Raw genomic sequence first — 17,596 nt, forward strand, 5'->3', positions numbered from 1 at the left:
GAGCTAGAAGCACTTCTTCTAAAAGGCAAACTGCTGGCGTGAACTCCCACAGCCCATGGTGCTAGAGGAGGCCACTTGGTGCCCGATCCTGGCCTGGCCAGGACACGGCAAGATGAGGCACTGACCCGAGGCCTAGTCTGGTAACTGCCTCATCCCTGCCCAGGAGCTGCGTGTCGGAGGAAAGAGGACAAACGGGTGAGGGCTCTTTAAGAGCCACCGCTGTGGAACCGCAGCCCCAAACACACAAGCTAAAATCTGAGACAGTCTCTCTCAGGAAAGATAAAGCTCTTCATTCTCTGGACTCTGGAGGGCTTTTGGAACAGCTGACAACTAAAGCAGGTGCCCACCTCAGAGTTCTGGAGGCAGTGTACCCACTCGAGGGAAACGGGACAGTTTCGATACGCTCCCGTGTCGTGATGCCTCAGGAGAGGCCAAGAGAAGAATGGTTGAATCCTTCCCAGACTTTCAGTAGCTCCCTGCATTCTATGTTCCAAGTTGCTAAAGAATCATCTCTGTATACAGTAAGCTTTGGGGAAAACGAAGCAGCCTCAGTTCCACAGAAGCGCACAGATGGCCAATTCAGAAACGGCAAAGTAGAAACAACTTAGAGGGACTAAGATGAACACAGGGAAAGTACTCACAAGTTCACTTTGATATTGCACATCAGCGGCCCCATTTTTTTTTTTTTTTTTGTCTAATCTCATAGCTAATTAGTTAATAATAAAACGAAGGGTACACTGGAATGTCAAATACAGAACACATTCCTGGAAATAGCTTATTCTTTATATTTCATGTCATCACTAAAAACACAAGAGCTCTACAGGCACGGCCAGCCTATTCACATAAACTCAAATGCACCAAATTTTAGCAAATGGAGAAAAAGATGGATGCCTTCAGATTCAACGGATGAAGCTACGGAAATTAGACCTCGAAAATCTCTTAAACTTCTATCTATTTACCCTAGTCATGCAGAAAGGAAGCAAAAAGCACAGTTCATTGAAGATCCCAAGCACACTCATGGAGGTAAGCAGGGGGTGGGGGGCGGTTTATCTGAGTCTGGGGGGAGAAGGAGGGGAGTTGGGTTTTATTTTTGTGGTCTTTGTTTCTCCCCTGTCCACCCACCCCAGTCCTATCTCACCCCACATTATGTAATTAAAATATACTATCAAACCACCCAGAAGCTAGTCACACTGAACTTGGGAGAGGCACAATTCTTTTGTACACTGTTGACAAACAGCCCTGGAGTCACAAGGTATACAGAGAAACATAAGTGAGCGTTACAAGCACGAACAGGAACAGGTAAACAACCAGACAGAGGCGCTGACACTGCATAGGAAAAACACAGTCCAGTCAGCCTTGAAAAAACGCAGAAATGGCACCAATGGGAGGGTCTGTTGCTCCCCTCCCCGCTTTCCTTTCTTTCCTTGTTTGTTTTTGGCTTAAAATTTCTGCTTTGAAAAATTAACTACCAATCGCCTTAAGAAGCTTGGACTTGTTTTGGCCCTACTGCAATGCCATTACAGTCGAGAATATACTGTAAACAACCTTGGGGGGCTGGCCGCTGAGGTGGGGTCTTGCTCGAGTCCGGATCCTTAAGTGTTCCACTCTGGAAGACAAAAATGCAAAACAGATAAAAACAAAACTCCAAGCAGATTCCAAAGAGAAACCCTGTGGCTCTGTGGCATGGCTGCAGAGGGATCCGGTGGGATCCAGCAGGATCTGGCCCAGGGGTTTCTGCTGTTCCGGAAACGCCTTAAAGGGATTCTCAGCCTCTGGGTCATTGCCGGGGCCGAAGTGTACGCAGTCTGGGGCTCAGAACCACTCTGACAGGAATGTCTGACACCTCCTTACCCTCTTTTCATTTCACTCCCTTGTAGACACTCTCTCTAGAAGCTTTGAGACTTCCAACAGCATCTGGTTTCTTCTCTGGGGGCTGCCCAAGGTCCAGCTCCCCTGGTACTCACAGGCCCAGCTTCCTGAGGAAGGATCAACACCTAACTCCCGAGAGAGTGGCTGGAGTGCCAGCGGGGGCTGCACCAGGTGACTAGCCTAGACTTGGCTCACTTCTCCTGTGGAGTTAACCCTGGGGTGGGATCAGCTCTGGGGCTGACTCAGGGGTCAGAGCCACTCTTTGGGCTGGGCTGGAACTCCCACAGGGAGGGACTTGAAGGAGGGGGCAGTCTTTTGTTTCCCAGGACCCTCCTTAAGCAGAGGGAAGGAGTAAGATGTTAATGTTTGTAAAAGTGCTCAAGGTCAAGCTGTTTTTCCCTCTCAAACAGCATAATTGCATTTTACCCAACAACATGGCTCTACTCCCAGGCTTCCTCTCCTCCCAGCTGTGATTCTGATTATGCCCCGACAGGATCAAAGATGCACGTGACTTCAGTTTGTCTAACATTTGTACCAAAGGCAGTGAGCATTTGGAGCTTGAATTTGGCAAGGGGGAAACGCTCTATGAAGCCTGGGGGCTGCCGAGTGTGCAGATGGTGATGTCAAAGAGGGAGATTCGGAGGCAAGGCTGTGAGAGGCTCAGCGTGTCTTCAGCACACCCCACTTCCTCTTTCACTGCTCCTCTCCCTTGTGACAGGCCCCCCAGCCCTACTCCCACATTAAAACTGTTCCCCATTCCCATGGGCCTCCGATCTGGCCTTCAGGCCCTTTTTCAGCTCCACTACCGGGAGAGCAGAAGTGCTACCCTCTCCAGTATTATGGTCTGGTAATGACAGCACTGCCTAAAATTGTTCTACCAAGAGGATTTCAGATAGGAGGAGGCAGGGGGCCTTTGAAATGTCCTTGGTGCCACTGCATCAGAGGGTGCCCATTCTGTCTACAATCCCGACCTCTCACAGATCACAGCAAGAACACCCACACTTCCTTTCCTTTCTTCCAAGGACTTTCATGGGATCCACGAGGTGGGTCTGAACCCCAGCAATGAAACACTCACACCCAATAAGCCAGCTAGAGCCCACACCATCCAGTCAGCAATCAAGACCCATCAGTTTTTCCTTCTTGGCATCTAAGATTCACCATCTCTTCTTGACCAGCTCTGGTCAGGCCTGTATCATTTCCTGTTTAGACTACTAGAATAGTCTCTCAAATCTTTAGTCTCTTCTCCAATCGATGTTCTGGATACCTATTATCCTCTTAAACCCCTTCTCTAACTGTATCAGTTTACTGCTCTAAATAATTTATAGCTAACACTATATAGTGCTGGGTAACATGATGGACAACTTTATGCAGTATTTCCCTTAAATCTCACAACAGCTCTACGAGGTATCAACATCCCTAATTTTTAGATAAGGAAACTGAGGGCCAACTAAGCAGGTAATTTGCCCAGGGTCATACAGAGGCAACTGGCATGTGAGCCCAGGCAGTTTGACCTTCTCTTCTCATTGCCCACTGGATGACGTCCACATTCTTCAGGCTGACACCAGAAACTTGCTTCAGCATGGCTGGACTGGCCCTTCTAGCCTCTCCCCCTCATGTTCTAAACTTACCTGACCCTTTACTGTTTATTCTCTAGTCTAGGCCACTCCAATGTTTATGCTAAGTACCCTCCAGAAATACCTTTTCTCCTTTTCTACCAATCCAACCCAACATATCCTGGAGGTCTAAGTCAAATTCTACCTCATCCATGAAATCTCTCCTCTAATTGCCCCTTTCAATTCTGATCTCCTCTCTGAAATCCTATAATAGCACTTAATAGACTGTCTCGTTATCCTGAAGACTCCGATGATGCTTCTAGGGCGGCTGCCAGATCCTTGAGGGCATGCGCTGTGAGTCTTCATCTTCTCATGAATTCCTAACAATTACAGTGCCCATTTTTTTCCAAAGAAAAGTTGGGATATATGGTCTGATATGGTAACTGTTTATTAAAAAGGTAAAAATACTTAAAATTGGGAGTATTTTGGAAAAATTTAAGACTATCGCCATTTTACCAATGTCATCAAGCACAGGACTGAGCACATAAGAGGTCTTTAATAAATGCTTATTAGATAAATGACCGTGCAACAACAGTGAAGTCCAAAACGGAGTAGAGTATAAATAAGTCTTTTATGAGAAAAACGTTGTTAAACCATAGATGTTAAACCACACTGTATCTGATATTGACTCTGATTAGCAGCTCTGAAAATGCTCAGGTTAGCGATTTAAACATGAGGCCTGCTACATGTGCCTGCATATTAGGTGCAGAAGGGAAAGTCAAAACAAGTCTCGAAGAAGCAGAAATTGTTTCCTTTTCTTACATCAAGCCTGAGCAATCCAATCATGGTAGGGATACTTCAGTTCCAAGAGTTCTTTCCCATTGTGAGCTCTTCTTTCTCTTGGCCTGGCTGCCAACTGGAAGAGAAGTCTGCAGGATGGTGTTTGGTAATGGGCGCACAGGATACCAGGGCTGCCTTTTTACCCAAGCTGGGTGTCAACCCCACCCAACACACACACACACACACATACACACTGCTGCTGGGTCTCCAATAGTAAGTCTTTAAGATTGGGCAGCAGAGTGACTGAGGAATTTGGGCTTTGGGGTTAGGAAGACGGTGGGTTAAATCTAAATCTCCCACTTACTAGCTTTGTGACATCGGGCAAGTCATGTTCCCCCCTGCACCTGCCTTTCTTCAAATGGTTTCTATGATATAAAGTGAGGTTGCCTATTTATCTACCTACCTACTACCTACCTACCTATCTGTCGAGACATCTATTGAGATATCTATAAGTACCTGTTCCTGGCAGGTGCTACAAAAGATACGACAGATGATGGTAATGGTGATGCTGGCGGGGCCTTTTCCTCTGAAGCTTTGTTGCTTCTTAGGTCTCACTCTCATAATGGAATACCCCCTTATACAGTTTGTGGAGCCACTAGGGGCACTTGCCAGTCCCCTCCCCCAGGGCCTCACCTTGTACCACTGACAGCTGCCAATGATTCACCTCAGACATTGATCAAGAGCAGCTTAAGATGCTCTCCTGGGGGCTTCCCTGGTGGCGCAGTGGTTGAGAATCTGCCTGCTAATGCAGGGGACACGGGTTCGAGCCCTGGTCTGGGAAGATCCCACATGCCACGGAGCAGCTGGGCCCGTGAGCCACAACTACTGAGCCTGCGCGTCTGGAGCCTGTGCCCCGCAACGGGAGGGGTCGCGATAGTGAAAGGCCCGCGCACCGCGATGAAGAGCGGTCCCCGCACCGCGATGAAGAGTGGCCCCCACTTGCCGTAACCAGAGAAAGCCCTCGCACGAACCGAAGACCCAACACAGCCAAAAATAAATAAATAAAGTAGCTATAAAATTAAAAAAAAAGCAAATGGTTGCTTTAAAACAATTAAAAAAAAAAAAAAAAAAAAAAAAAGATGCTCTCCTCCCAGAGAACTGTTATTTTCAGAGATGGTTATGGAAGACCATAGGGCACAAGGGCAGAAGAAGGGTCAGTGGGCAAAAGCTCCAAAAGGTAGACTTTCACTTACAGGAAGAACTTCCTATAGTAAAAACAGTGGGAGAGGCTGTCTTGGGAGATGGCTATGCTCGTGCAGAGGCTAGAGAATTGCCTGACAAAGATACAGTAGGGAATGTACCTTTATTGAATATGAGATAGATTAGATGAACACTACAGTTTATCTTCCAACTCTGAGAACCTATGAGTCCAGGGAAAACTTTAAAAATCCCACAGATTAAGCGCTGATGGGGAAACTCACAGCATGAGCTGATAGGGGTAGTCATACCATGAAGCCTGGTCCTGGCTCTCCTCAGCCTCAGAAATACACAAACGAGACACCCAAGGATGAACCGAGCCCAAAAGTTCCCTTCCAAAAGCTTCATGGGGAGAGCTCACAGAAACTTCCTTTGCACTGGAGCCTGGGAATGTGCCTTGGCCACCCTTGTCTGGCGCCTAGGGAGCTTCTCCTGCTCCCGCCCCCTGGAGCTTGTGGACTGAAGACTTCCCAGGGGTTATGGGAGCCAGGAGAGTCCCCCAGGACTGTCCCTTGCCAGGCTGAGACTCTCTGGCCCTGCCTACAAGCCTTCTGTCTGCTGGGGCTGGGGGCCTATTCCCTATGGGGTTTGGCTACCATGGAATCTGTCTCCAGTCACCAAGAGCCGCCTGGGATGCCGCATTCCACAGAAGTCTGGCCACTCTGGCGTCACTGCCAAAGTCTGGCCTGTAGCCAGCCCACAGCAGGAACTCAGGGCCAGACTGAGCTGCAGCATTTCCCTCAGGAAGCTGAGTTGACTCAAACAGGTAAGAATGTGAGGTCCAATGCTTGTGCCCAGCTGCACACAAAAAAGGAGAATAAATGGCCTCAGAGCGGCATAAGGAAAACCCCCAAACAACCCTGGGCTTAGAGAAAGACGACAGGCTCAGAGGGTGTCAGCTTGTAATGCTGCTGCCAAAAATGTGATGCAGCTGGAGGTGCATCAGTGTCCCAGCGAGGGGAGGTCACAGGTCCGCTGCTCCTGTGGCTGAGAAGCCTCACAAGAGAGCACTGCGATCATCAGTGCTGGGTACCTTTTTTAAGGTGGACACCAGTGGAATAAAATGGGTACATGGAGCGGACAGGATGGTGAGAAGTGTGAAATGGCATCTTTCCTCATGGGACTTTGGGCAAGTTACTTAATCTCTGAGTCTCAGTTTCCCAAATGAGCCAAGTCTAAGGATTAAATGCGGTAACTGGGGAAGCCTCCAGGATTGAATAGAAGGTCAAAGTTAGTCAAATGTAAATTTGATCAAGGTCAAGGGCTGGTGTGGGTAGTAGTGAGCCTCCTGGCATTAGTGTTTAAGCAGGGCCTGGACAAACTGTCAGAGATGCTGTGGATGGGCTCGTGCAGTCACAGGCAGGCGACTTCTACAGGCTCTTCTGGCTCTGGGCTTCCATTAAGTCCTTCCTACATGTTTCGGTTCTTTAGGTGTCTGAGGTATGAGACAAGCCCTCCTCAGCTGAGGAGTCTGGAGCCCAGCAAGAACCCCCGGAGGTGTCCTGCAGGCACAGGCTTTCAGGAGAGTGTGCTGGGGCTCCCCATCCAAGCCGACTGGGCTCGGGTCCCGCTGTGCTGAGGCCACTGGCCTTAGTGACCAGGGAAGCCAGGGAGAGGAGAGCAGGAGAGAGCTGGTGAAGCACGGGTGCCTCCAGGTTGGGAGGTTCAGTGCGGGGCTGTATGAGGAGGAGGGCGAGGGTTCCCCCCCACGCAGCACAAGGGCCAGCTCTCTCCATTCTTACCATCCGTATGCTCTGGTGGAGCATCAAAAGGGCACAGTGCAGGTTGCTGCAGAGCGTTCTTGGAACTGGGGACCAGAAGATCCAGCTCTCCTGCGTATAAGCTGTGTGACCTTGGACAGATCATTGACATTCTCTTTGCTGATATGTAAAACAGAGTCAGAAATACCAGCTCAAACCGTCTCACGTAAAGGTTGTGAGGCTCAAAATAATGGCTGTGCTTTGTAAGTCATAAAGTGCCAGGTAAAGTAATTATATGAGCATCATTACTATTATTTGAATAATAATAAATATCAATCCAAAGGAATGACGCTTTAATGGTAGGATTTCATGCATCAGTGGAGAAGATATTGTTGGGTGGTTTCCTGTCACCTGGTGCACAGTAGTTTAGGGTGGGCGGGGTAGGGTGTGGACTCTGGGCTAAGCTATGCCATGCCCTCTGTATATCACTGACTTATTCCAGCGAGGTCCCTGAAGATGCAGAAAAGTCACTTCAAAAGCAGTAACTGTCAGCTCTTGAGCTGACTGGAAAGGAAATCACGGGTCTGGGCGAGAAACCAAGTCCACGGTTGAGGGTTTGTGGGGTTTTGCCAAAGACACCTTTAATTTGCCATCCTGTGGCTTTCAGCAGACAAGCTGGGAGAGAGGAGCTCCTATCTGAGGTCCCAGCAGGCTGGAAAGCTGAGGAAGGAAAGACATTGACTCAACTCTTGAGAGTTGCTGGCCTGAGTCCAGCTGCCCCACCATGGAGGAAAGCCTGTGCTTGCTCAGCATATCTGAGACAGGAAATTGAGAAAGGGTCTCAGGGTCTGGCCCCAGGAAAGAGGCCAGGCCAAGCGCCTCGCCGGACACGCCACAGAGCTATTCTGATCAGCTCCCCAGGCCCCACTCCCCCGGTCCAGGACCCCAGGGGGAATGAGGCAGCGGGAAGGAATGTGGTCGGGAGGCTGTAGGTTCAGCCAGAGCAAAGGGGACAGTATGTTTTCAGGCACCTTGGGACCTTTCTGGGATCACTCCTGCAGTCCCCAGTGCCCAACTGCCTTCTTCTGAAAGGGTATAAAAGCACCCAAGGATGAGCTCCTCCTCTTTTTGTGAGGGGAATTGCTGCTCCAAGGGCAGAGCTCATCGGATTGGAGCCCTCCCATAATCAGTGATTTCCTAACGACACAAGAAATGTCCTGTGGGGCGGTCCATGAGACCTGTGGGGACCCAGAGGGCCAGGTCACCCGAGGTCAGAATGTCAGCTACAAGTGATTAAAGATGTCCCTTAAAAGTTATGACAGCCCCAAAATAGTCAGTTTCCCTGAATAGTCTGTTAAGGGACCTGGTCACTACTGACTTTATCTGAACCTGCCTCAAATCTCACATTTTCAGCTTATACTCACAGGGGAACAAATTCCCTAACGCAGTCCAGCTGTGGGAAGCAGGAAGGCCTTTCTTTGAAATATACTTCTTCTAAACTGAATGAAGCCCTCTTATAGTCCCGTGTTTGGGATCTGAGTTGTGTTTCCTCCTTAACTGCATGGCCCTTTAGACTCCATTGAAACCCCTTCTCAATCTTGGTCTCCTTGTACTCAAGAGACTTCATCCTTATGAGCCCTCTGTAGCTAGAAAGACCTGGCTGGAAAGGTTTTTGAGTATCTCTTTAGACCAGAGAGCCAGTGAAAAAGGACTTGCATAATGCCCTGGCAGAGGCCAGAGGTTATCAGGCCTCAGTCCTTCAATTCGGAACACTCATCACTGCCTTCCCCAGTTCTGTGGCTAGCACACGGCCTGGATCACAGCATCTTAGATCTGGAAGGAGATTTTTAAAAGTTGCCTGTTCCAGCAGCCCTAGCCCCCAGCCCAGCCTTTCACAATGTGCCTGACAAGTGGCTTGGAAATCAGCAGTGACGTGGAAGCCACATACCGCTTTCCCGAGCAGCCATCTCCTCTCTTAGCATCAGAGACTTTACTCACGTCTTCCAGTAGGTTTGCCTTTGGCACCAGTTCTGCCCCGTGACAGCTGTTGGAGAGCTGAAGATACTGAGTCATGGGCTCCTTGAGACTACGGCTGCTTCACGGCAGCCCCTTTAACTTTTACTCACAGAACAGATCTGCCAAGTGCCTCGACCTCTAGGTCTCCCTCCTCCGAGCACCGTCCAGTTAGAGTTCGTCCTTGTTACGCTGTGACCCTCAGACTGGAAGCAACATGGGAGGTGTGCTCTGATCCGCTCAAGATCGGGGAGGAGCCTCATCTTCCTCCTGGACACAGTATGTGTATTAATGTCTCCAAAGGCTGAATCTTAGAATCACTCCTCATGGGTCTAACCCATAGCCAAATAGAAAGCCCATGGTGTGCGAAATCCCTTCATTAGCAATTCAGCCCTTTGGCTCTGGAAGATTTTACAGGAAAATAAAAAGGGAACCATGTAATGGGAAATGAAAACAGACTAGCCACATGAAGAAGAGCCCTAGGACACCACCTCTGCAGGCATGACCTGAAAGCTCTGTCCACCTGCAGTTCTCTCCCTGGTTCCCGGGAGTCTCAGGAGTAGCACCTCTCCAGAGCCCCAGGATGTAAGGCCCAGCTCAGATCCCAGACGACAGAGCCCAGGATCAGTGAGTGTGATGGAGAGGGGAGAGCAGGCCTACAGGGAGGAGGTTCTGTAGGTAAATAGCCTAGAGGCTTTGGCCACCACTGGCCACCAGGTGTCACTGCCACCTTGAGAACAGTATCCTAAGGCACTCCAGAGTAGAGGGTCCTTTGCCGTGGCCAACTCTCAGGGCAGCCCTAAAGCCGGCAGGCCAGCCAGGCTGAGGCCAAGCTGTCATCAGCCAGATAAGGCTTTGCCACTCACTCCCTCCCTCCTCTCAGAGACTTAGCGCCTCTTACACCCTTAGAACTGGGCACAGCAGGTGGCCTGGGCCCAGCCCCATGGCTTTGCTGTTTTCTATAATCAAGCCACTTTGGTCTAGGCGGTTGGCTGACAACAAGGTAAGGGAGGCCCTCTGCTCACCTCCCCTGTCCCTAACCTCCTTTAGGCTCTCTTTTAGAGTCAAAGAAATGAAAGCTTTAATGGGGGAGCTGTAGGCAAGGATAGAGAGGGAGAAAGAGAGAAAGGTAGACAAATGTCTAGTCATAAGTCTGTCCTGGTCTTGACCTAGAATACTGGGCAAGAAGCAGCATCTAGGGCTTGTGACTCAGGCCAGAAGCTCTCGCAGCCTGAGCTGCCAGAGCCACAGAAGACAGAGGCCAGCAAGAGGGGCCTGACTGTGAGGAGTGGAATGTGAGTTAGTGGCAGCACCTGAGGGCTCAGTTCGCCATTCAAAGTCCTGGCTGGGACCTAGGTAACAGGCTTTGGTTTACATCTCTTCCATTTGCACTCTACTAAAATTGTTCATAGAATCCCGACACCAACTCCAATATGCTGCTAGGGCTGTTAAAGACACTTATTCCAACTGGGAACTCGTCCAACAAATATGTATTGCAATGGCAAATCAAGAGAGGGGTAGGTGGGAGTGGTTTATCACTGTTGTTTATATAGAATTGCTGTCACATGGTGATAATAAAAAGCAGACAGATTAGTTTTGTTATTGTTGTTCGACTTTTCTACCCACGATTGACTGTACCTGGGCAGACCATGCCCCCACCCCTCCTTAGTGTACCCAGGGTACATCCAGTGGCTGCCAGGGGCTGGCTACTCTGCCAGACCTGAGGGACACAGCCGTGAACAAGCCCCACTCTTGAGGCACCGACATTCTAGTGGAAGAGACAAAGAAACACAGATGAGAATGATTGTGGCTGATAGCAAGTGATGTGCAGAAAATTAAAGAAGGGAGGGGTGGTAGCCAGTGACTAGGTGGCAACTCTGGATTGGAGGGCTTAGGAAATATGTTATACAATCAAGAAAGAGCCAGCCATGCAAAAATACGGGAAGAGCACTTCAGAGAGAGGACACAGCTAATGCAAAGGCCTTACCAGCATGGCAAGGGCACAGTGAGCTAGGATGGTATGAGGGCACTGCATTTATCACTGTGGCCCTAAGTTTATTAACTAATTTTAAGCACATACTTTGGGGTAGGCCTGTGCTAGTCAGTGAAAACACAGACAAATAAGGCTTGAAAGTATTTGAGAGACATTTGCTAAATTAATTTAATTATGTATGTAGTAAAGAATTTGGCCTTGCCCAAAGAGAGATCTGGCCTTTACTCACAACCCCCTCCCCCCTTGGAAAGTAGCCTCTAAACTCCTGGAATTTCCTGAGTGACAGGAGTGTCTCTGTTATTCAAGGTGGGGGCCCCTCAGCCCACCTGATGGTGCATGATAATGAGGTGACTCATGGTGGGCCCCTCAGGCCCCTTGGTATTAGACTGACCTCCAGGGAGGGGAAAGTTGGAGACTGAGTTCAAGGAGGTGATCAATCAACCAAGCAAGCCTACAAGATGAAACCCCAACAAAAACTCTGAACGCTGAAATTCAGGTGAGCTTCCCTGGTTGGCAACACTCCATGTGCCTTATCACATATGGATGCCAGAGGATAATGCATCCTAAGGACAAAAGAAGCTTTGTGTTTGGAACCCTCCCAGACTCTGCCTTATGCATCCTTCTTCTTTTTTTTTTTTTTTTTTTTTTAAATTTATTTATTTATTTTTATTTTCGGCTGTGTTGGGTCTTCGTTTCTGTGCTAGGGCTTTCTCTAGTTGCGGCAAGCGGGGGCCACTCTTCATCGCGGTGCGCGGGTCTCTCACTATCGCGGTCTCTCTTGTTGCGGAGCACAGGCTCCAGATGCGCAGGCTCAGTAGTTGTGGCTCAACGGGCCTAGTTGCTCCGTGGCATGTGGGATCTTCCCAGACCAGGGCTCAAACCCGTGTCCCCTGCATTAGCAGGCAGAGTCTCAACCACTGCGCCACCAGGGAAGCCCTGCATCCTTCTTTCACTTATTTTTGACCTGTATCCTTTCCCATAATACACCTGTGAGTATAATAGCTTTCAAGAAGTTCTGTGAGTTCTTCCAGAGAATTATTGAACCCGAGGGTGGTTTGGGGAACTATCTGAACTTCCTGCTGCTGTCAGGAGTGAGGGTAGTCTTGTGGAGGACTTAAGGGCCTTTAGACTTTGCAGCTGGGCTGACTCCAGGTTTCATGTGACCTTAGAATTGAAAGGGATCTAAAGATCATCTAATCCAATTCCATTTTATAGTTGAGGAAACACGTCTAGAGATGGGAACTGACTTACCCACGGTCACGTGATGTCACGGCAGAGTGAGACTAGCCCCTGAGTGTCTTGACTCCCAGCGTGGTGTGCTTTCCACAGTTTTACAGTTTCTGTTGTAACTTCAAATGTGAGGCTCAGCAGAGAAAAACTTACCCTGAAGCCACACTGGCTTTGCTACAAGGAAGTTTTGCAGGTGTGCCTATATTTAGGGAAGCTCATTCCCTACCAGGTTTCCTGCCTTGACTCTGACATATTTCTCTTTAAAATATTTGAGTTGAAATATTTAATGTTTACAAAGTAAGGGGGTTATATGAAAGAAGAATCAATGCTTTCATTGGGTGAAAACACTTTTTTTGGTAAATTCTTTCTTTGTTATTGAACTTCTATCATTTTCATATTATCTAAATTTTATTGTTAGAAGAGATCTTAGCGATTTTTTTTGTTCAACCCTTCATTATACACGCAAAGATGCTGGGGCAGAGAAATAGAAAGAAATCTACCAAGGTGACCTGGTGAGTCAGTGGCAAGGACAGGCTGAACTCAGGTCTCCTGACTTTCAGCGTAGCCTTCATTCAAGTCAGGATGATTTCCCTTTAGGAGGCCAAGACAGTGTTGCACACATTTATAAAAGTACTTAAGCAACCCTCACAGAATCCCAGAGAAGCCCATTTTTGTTTATCTTGCCTGGGCAGCATCAGGCTCTCTTACTCTGTCATAAATTCTTTAAGCAGCTACCAGATATTCTCTGTATTTCTCAGTGGGTAAGGGGGGAAGGGGGCTCTTGTCACTTTTCCTCTAGAGCAGGAATGAACATCAATCTGCCAATCCCATCACTGAGACAGTGTGGACTAAAAGGCAAGACTAGGACTCAAACACCTTGATTCCATCAGATTTACAAAATCATAAAATCTACTGCGGGCCTCATATTATTTTAACAACCGGGAAAATCTATCACCTCTAGTTAAGTACAATATTTAAATAATGGGCTTGTATCTCTAACAAGCAACTAAGGTGTGTTCTCCTAATTACCCTACCTAATTATCTAGTGACTACATTCCTGAAGCACAGGAACAGATTCTTGCACTTGGCCAGAGGCCCCCAGAGCGTGAGCCACCTATAGAAGGTGTGAAACAAACACAAGAGCTAATCTATGGTAACATCCCGCCACATGGGGCCACTCCCAACTTGGATACCCAAAGACAGCACAGATGTTTCTATGTTTCTATGCTATGATTCTGTGATGTTCAAATGATGAGAAGATAAATGTGGGCTAATTTGCTTCTATACTAAATAATCCAGACTATTTTATCTTGTTTTTTTTTTTTTTTTTGCCCTCTCCCCCTCCTTTTCTTCTTTCTTACTGAAAGATTTCAAGAATCCAATTACTTGGCTTCTGATTGCAGTATAATCCCAGCACTGATCTTTAGAAAAGGGAGTGATGATCTCAAAGCCTAAGGCTGTAGGGAACCCACACCCAGAGGCTGCTTACGTAACAACACAGGTAGCCTTTACTGAGCATTTACCACGTGCTATGCCATGTGTTAGGTTCTTTACTTCATCTGATCCTTGTAACAACCCTAGAAAATAAGGGCTGTTGTTTAGATCTCTCCTGAGCCACAGATACGGTCATCGTTCAAGGTCACAAAGCCAGTAAATGGAGGGTCCAGGATTCAAATTTGGATAGTTCCTGCTTCAAAGCCCACATTCTGAATCACTATCCTATTCCACCTCCCTAAATGAAGTAGGATCTCGAAAGCAAGATTGCTGAGAGATTTTCATTATAAGGGATAAAACCTGAGCCCTGGAAAGGGTAGTAACTTCCCCCCAGAGTCACACAGCTGTTTAGGGGAAGAGCTAGTCTAGGACTCAGTTCTTGGATTCATTGTCCCAAGTTCTTACTACTCTATTATACGGTGGAGAGAAGAGTTTGGCGACATTTTTGAAAAATGAGCTACCTCCTAGATGACTGTCTTTAGTCCACTATAGTGCCACAGGGCCTGAGGTTTCACAAAAACCTCAGTGTGGATTTCCCACTAGACCTGCAGCTGGAATACTGTCACTGTGAATGTGACTGCCTGGAGTCACACACCACAGTCAACTGGAGAAAGCTGCCTCGTCTCCCTTAGGAAGGAAAGCAAAACTCGAATATGAGTTTTACCTTGTCACTCCCGCTCAGAATGAGGGACTTGACTCTCCCCTCTCTCCAGACTAGGAGATTTCTCAGAATCACCCTTGTTTCTCTACAAATGCAGCAGACCTCTCAGGCAGTGAACAGCTAATGAGAGATCTGATCCAGCCCTTCCTCAGATACCTCCCAGTTTAAAAGTCCCAGGGGAAACAGGTCTGGTTCCCTGGAGTCTTCAAGTTCAGAGGGAAGGGATCCAGTACTCCATCTCTGGACAGTTCTATAGCTGATCCTGCAGCTTGCTAATGAGAAGGTTTCTATAAGGGGTGGTAGAAGATAATCAGGTGTCCAAAGGGGAGGGAAGGGAAAGAGAGGGAGAAGGAAAAGACTACATAGAGCCCATGCAGGCCTGTAGGTATCTGACCTCTGCTCCATCCTAGAGCCACCAGTCTAGAGCAGTGGGCTTGGCAATGGTTCTTGGCTCTCCTCCGTCTCTTCCCTGCTTACCTGTGGCTGCTGAGTGGTTAAGGGTCTCTGAGGAGACAGGATAGGGGTCCTGGACAGCAGCTGGTTCATCTTGCTGATGGCCAGGTCGGTGATAAGCTGCCTGTCCTCCACTTGGTGTTCCCCCATCAGCGGCATACTACAGTCCATGACCTGGTGGAGGAAGTGGCCCAGATTAGGAAAGGGCCTGGAAACGTCCAAGGCCTGGTACAGTCTTTCAGAATGAGCAGGACTTAAGCCAGCAGAGAGAGGTTGGGGTGAAGTTGGTGCTTTTGTCTTCGGCTGGGAGCATGTTCCTTTGCATATATTGGCCTTTATCCCCTTCTCCTGCAAGCCTTTGCCTTGGGCCTCCCCCAGACTTCACCCATGCCAGGGCTCAGTGAGACTTCAGTCTGGTGGCTGAAGGTGGTGGGGAGAAAGAGAGAGCAAGGAGAGAGGATGCCTTCTCTTTTCACCACCAATCCAATTTTTCCCATACCTCAAGGTCCAGAGCAGTATTTTCCTCCTTTAGGGAGTGTCTGCTTGCCCAGGATCATAGACTCTGTAGTCCAACTCTCTCATTCATGGATAAGAAAACTGAGGCCCACCGAGAGGCGGAAGGTATGACCATCCAGAAGTTACATGCCAAGCAGACTATGGAGTAGATGCCGAAGCCCACTTTGGGCTCCTGACATGAATCCTCTGCAAATACCACCAATTCTTGGCAAGGAGCCTCTTCTGCTCCTGGGAAGACTGGACGGGAATGTGTGTGAAAGACCATATGGCCACTGACTCTCCCTTTAATACAGGAAAAGTGTCAGCAAAATTGTGCCAGAGGCTCAGGCTGAGTCAAGTGTCTCCAGGCTCCGAGAAGGGCTACGGAGAACCTCCTGCGCCCGGGAGACCTGAGTTCTAGTCCAGGCCGAGACACCGATTCACTGCGTAGCCTTGGGCACATGTTCATGGCATTAGGCCTCAGTTGCCTCACTGGCAAAATGAGCAGACTGGACCAAATGATTCCCAAGACCAGCTTCCTGAGACCAAGAATAGCAAAACCACTAAAGTCTTCCCAGAGGAGTGGCAGGCTAGGACCCAGGAACCCAAGTCTGGCATCTCTTACCAATGGTGTGGGTCAGCCTAGCTGGTTAGAAATAACATCTCCCACTGGCAGGTGTGTTTTTGCTATGCATACCCCCTGGCTGTGTCATCTGGAAACCTTCCCAGGGCTCAGGAGACTCTAACATAAATGCAGTCCGTGCTGCCCATGTAGGTCTCAAGCCAAGAGCCTGGCCTCCAGCCTGGGGGGTTGTCTCGTACTGAGATACTGTGTGGGCCAGACTCACCTCAAAAATGTAGTCTTTCCCATCTTTGCCATGTACAGCTTTGACAGCACAGATGTCCAGGCCACCAAACATCTCAGAGCAGGTGTCTACCCACAGCTTGTACCTGGAGGGGAGGGGAAGGTGTCCCGAGGCTGGGGCATTAGTCCCATGCTCTCCTTGCTGTCTCTACCTCTCCCAGCCCCTGCCCCATCCTTCCCGCCCTCCACCACCATCAAATACACTGCCTTGTCTACAGGGCCCTCCTGCTTTGCTTTCCAGATCCTACCTACCTTCCCAAGCTCAGAGCAGGTCTCACCTACTCCAGGTGGCCTTCCTTGGCCATGCCAGCCCACAGTAACTCCTCCTTTCCTGGACCTTCTATGGAATGTCCAGTCTTTATCTCCACAATTCAGCACATAACCCATTCCTGCCTGATCTTGTTAACTGGGTGCTTGGGCCTTTGTGTTCCATCTGTCCGGCCTGATCAGAGGCTCCCTTTGGGCAGGGCTCATTTCTTACACCTCCTCATCTATGGACGCCTCCCCTTACTTACCTGTCTGACATGGCGATCTGTTCCAGCATTGCAGAGCCAGTGTTTGTCTTCCAGTTCCCTGAGATCGACGTCCTCCTACAACAAGGTCCCGCCAGGACAGGACAGACAGTGAGCCGGGCCAGCAAGAGGAGGGCTCACCGCCACTTTCCCCACCTGCTTCTCCCGCAAATAGCCGGGGGCCTGTCTGCTGAGCCTAGAGCCTGGCTTCCTCTGCCAAACCCTGCCTGCAATGCTCTCCTCCTTTCTACACGAGTCCCACCCAGACTGCTCTGGCTCCACGGAGCCTTCACTGATCCTTTCAACCAGATGAGCGCTTGCTCTCTTTAGAACACCTAGAGGACTTTGCCTGCACCTCACTTAAAATCCTGCGTCTACTTTTTACTTTAGTTATTTGAGCTTAGTCTTCTGTCCACAAGTCTATTAATCACTTGAGGGTATATATTTAGTCTTGTATTCCCAGCAGCCTACCCACTTGGTATCTGGGCTGAGTTGGTATATACAAACTGAATTCTATTGATCCTGGAAATACCCTCAGGGTTCCTGTGAATATCTCCCCGTGGCTTCCTTACTAGCTCACTTATTCATTCAGTAGTTAATTTTGAGGGCCTACAGTATCAGCAACATGACTCTGGACAAGTCAGTTAACCTCTTCAGGCTTAGGCTGCCTCATCCATCACATGGAGCTGATGGAATCAAGTCCCCAACCCCTTCTCTTCCG

General features: G+C 48.8%; 1 protein-coding gene across 1 annotated transcript in view; it reads right to left on the reverse strand.

Moving 5' to 3' along the window:
- Positions 1-17,596, reverse strand: part of SYN2 (synapsin II) — a 182,008-nt gene that overhangs the window by 6,003 nt on the left and 158,409 nt on the right. The window contains exons 8-11 of the mRNA XM_057554990.1: positions 16,879-16,953; positions 16,347-16,449; positions 15,028-15,177; positions 1,546-1,606 (exon numbers count right to left, since the gene is read on the reverse strand). Of these exons, the coding sequence (XP_057410973.1) occupies positions 1,546-1,606; positions 15,028-15,177; positions 16,347-16,449; positions 16,879-16,953 (389 nt within the window). The remainder of the gene's footprint in view (positions 1-1,545; positions 1,607-15,027; positions 15,178-16,346; positions 16,450-16,878; positions 16,954-17,596) is intronic.

This window comes from Balaenoptera acutorostrata, chromosome 10, assembly GCF_949987535.1.
Source record: "Balaenoptera acutorostrata chromosome 10, mBalAcu1.1, whole genome shotgun sequence".
In the NCBI taxonomy this organism is placed as follows: domain Eukaryota; kingdom Metazoa; phylum Chordata; class Mammalia; order Artiodactyla; family Balaenopteridae; genus Balaenoptera; species Balaenoptera acutorostrata.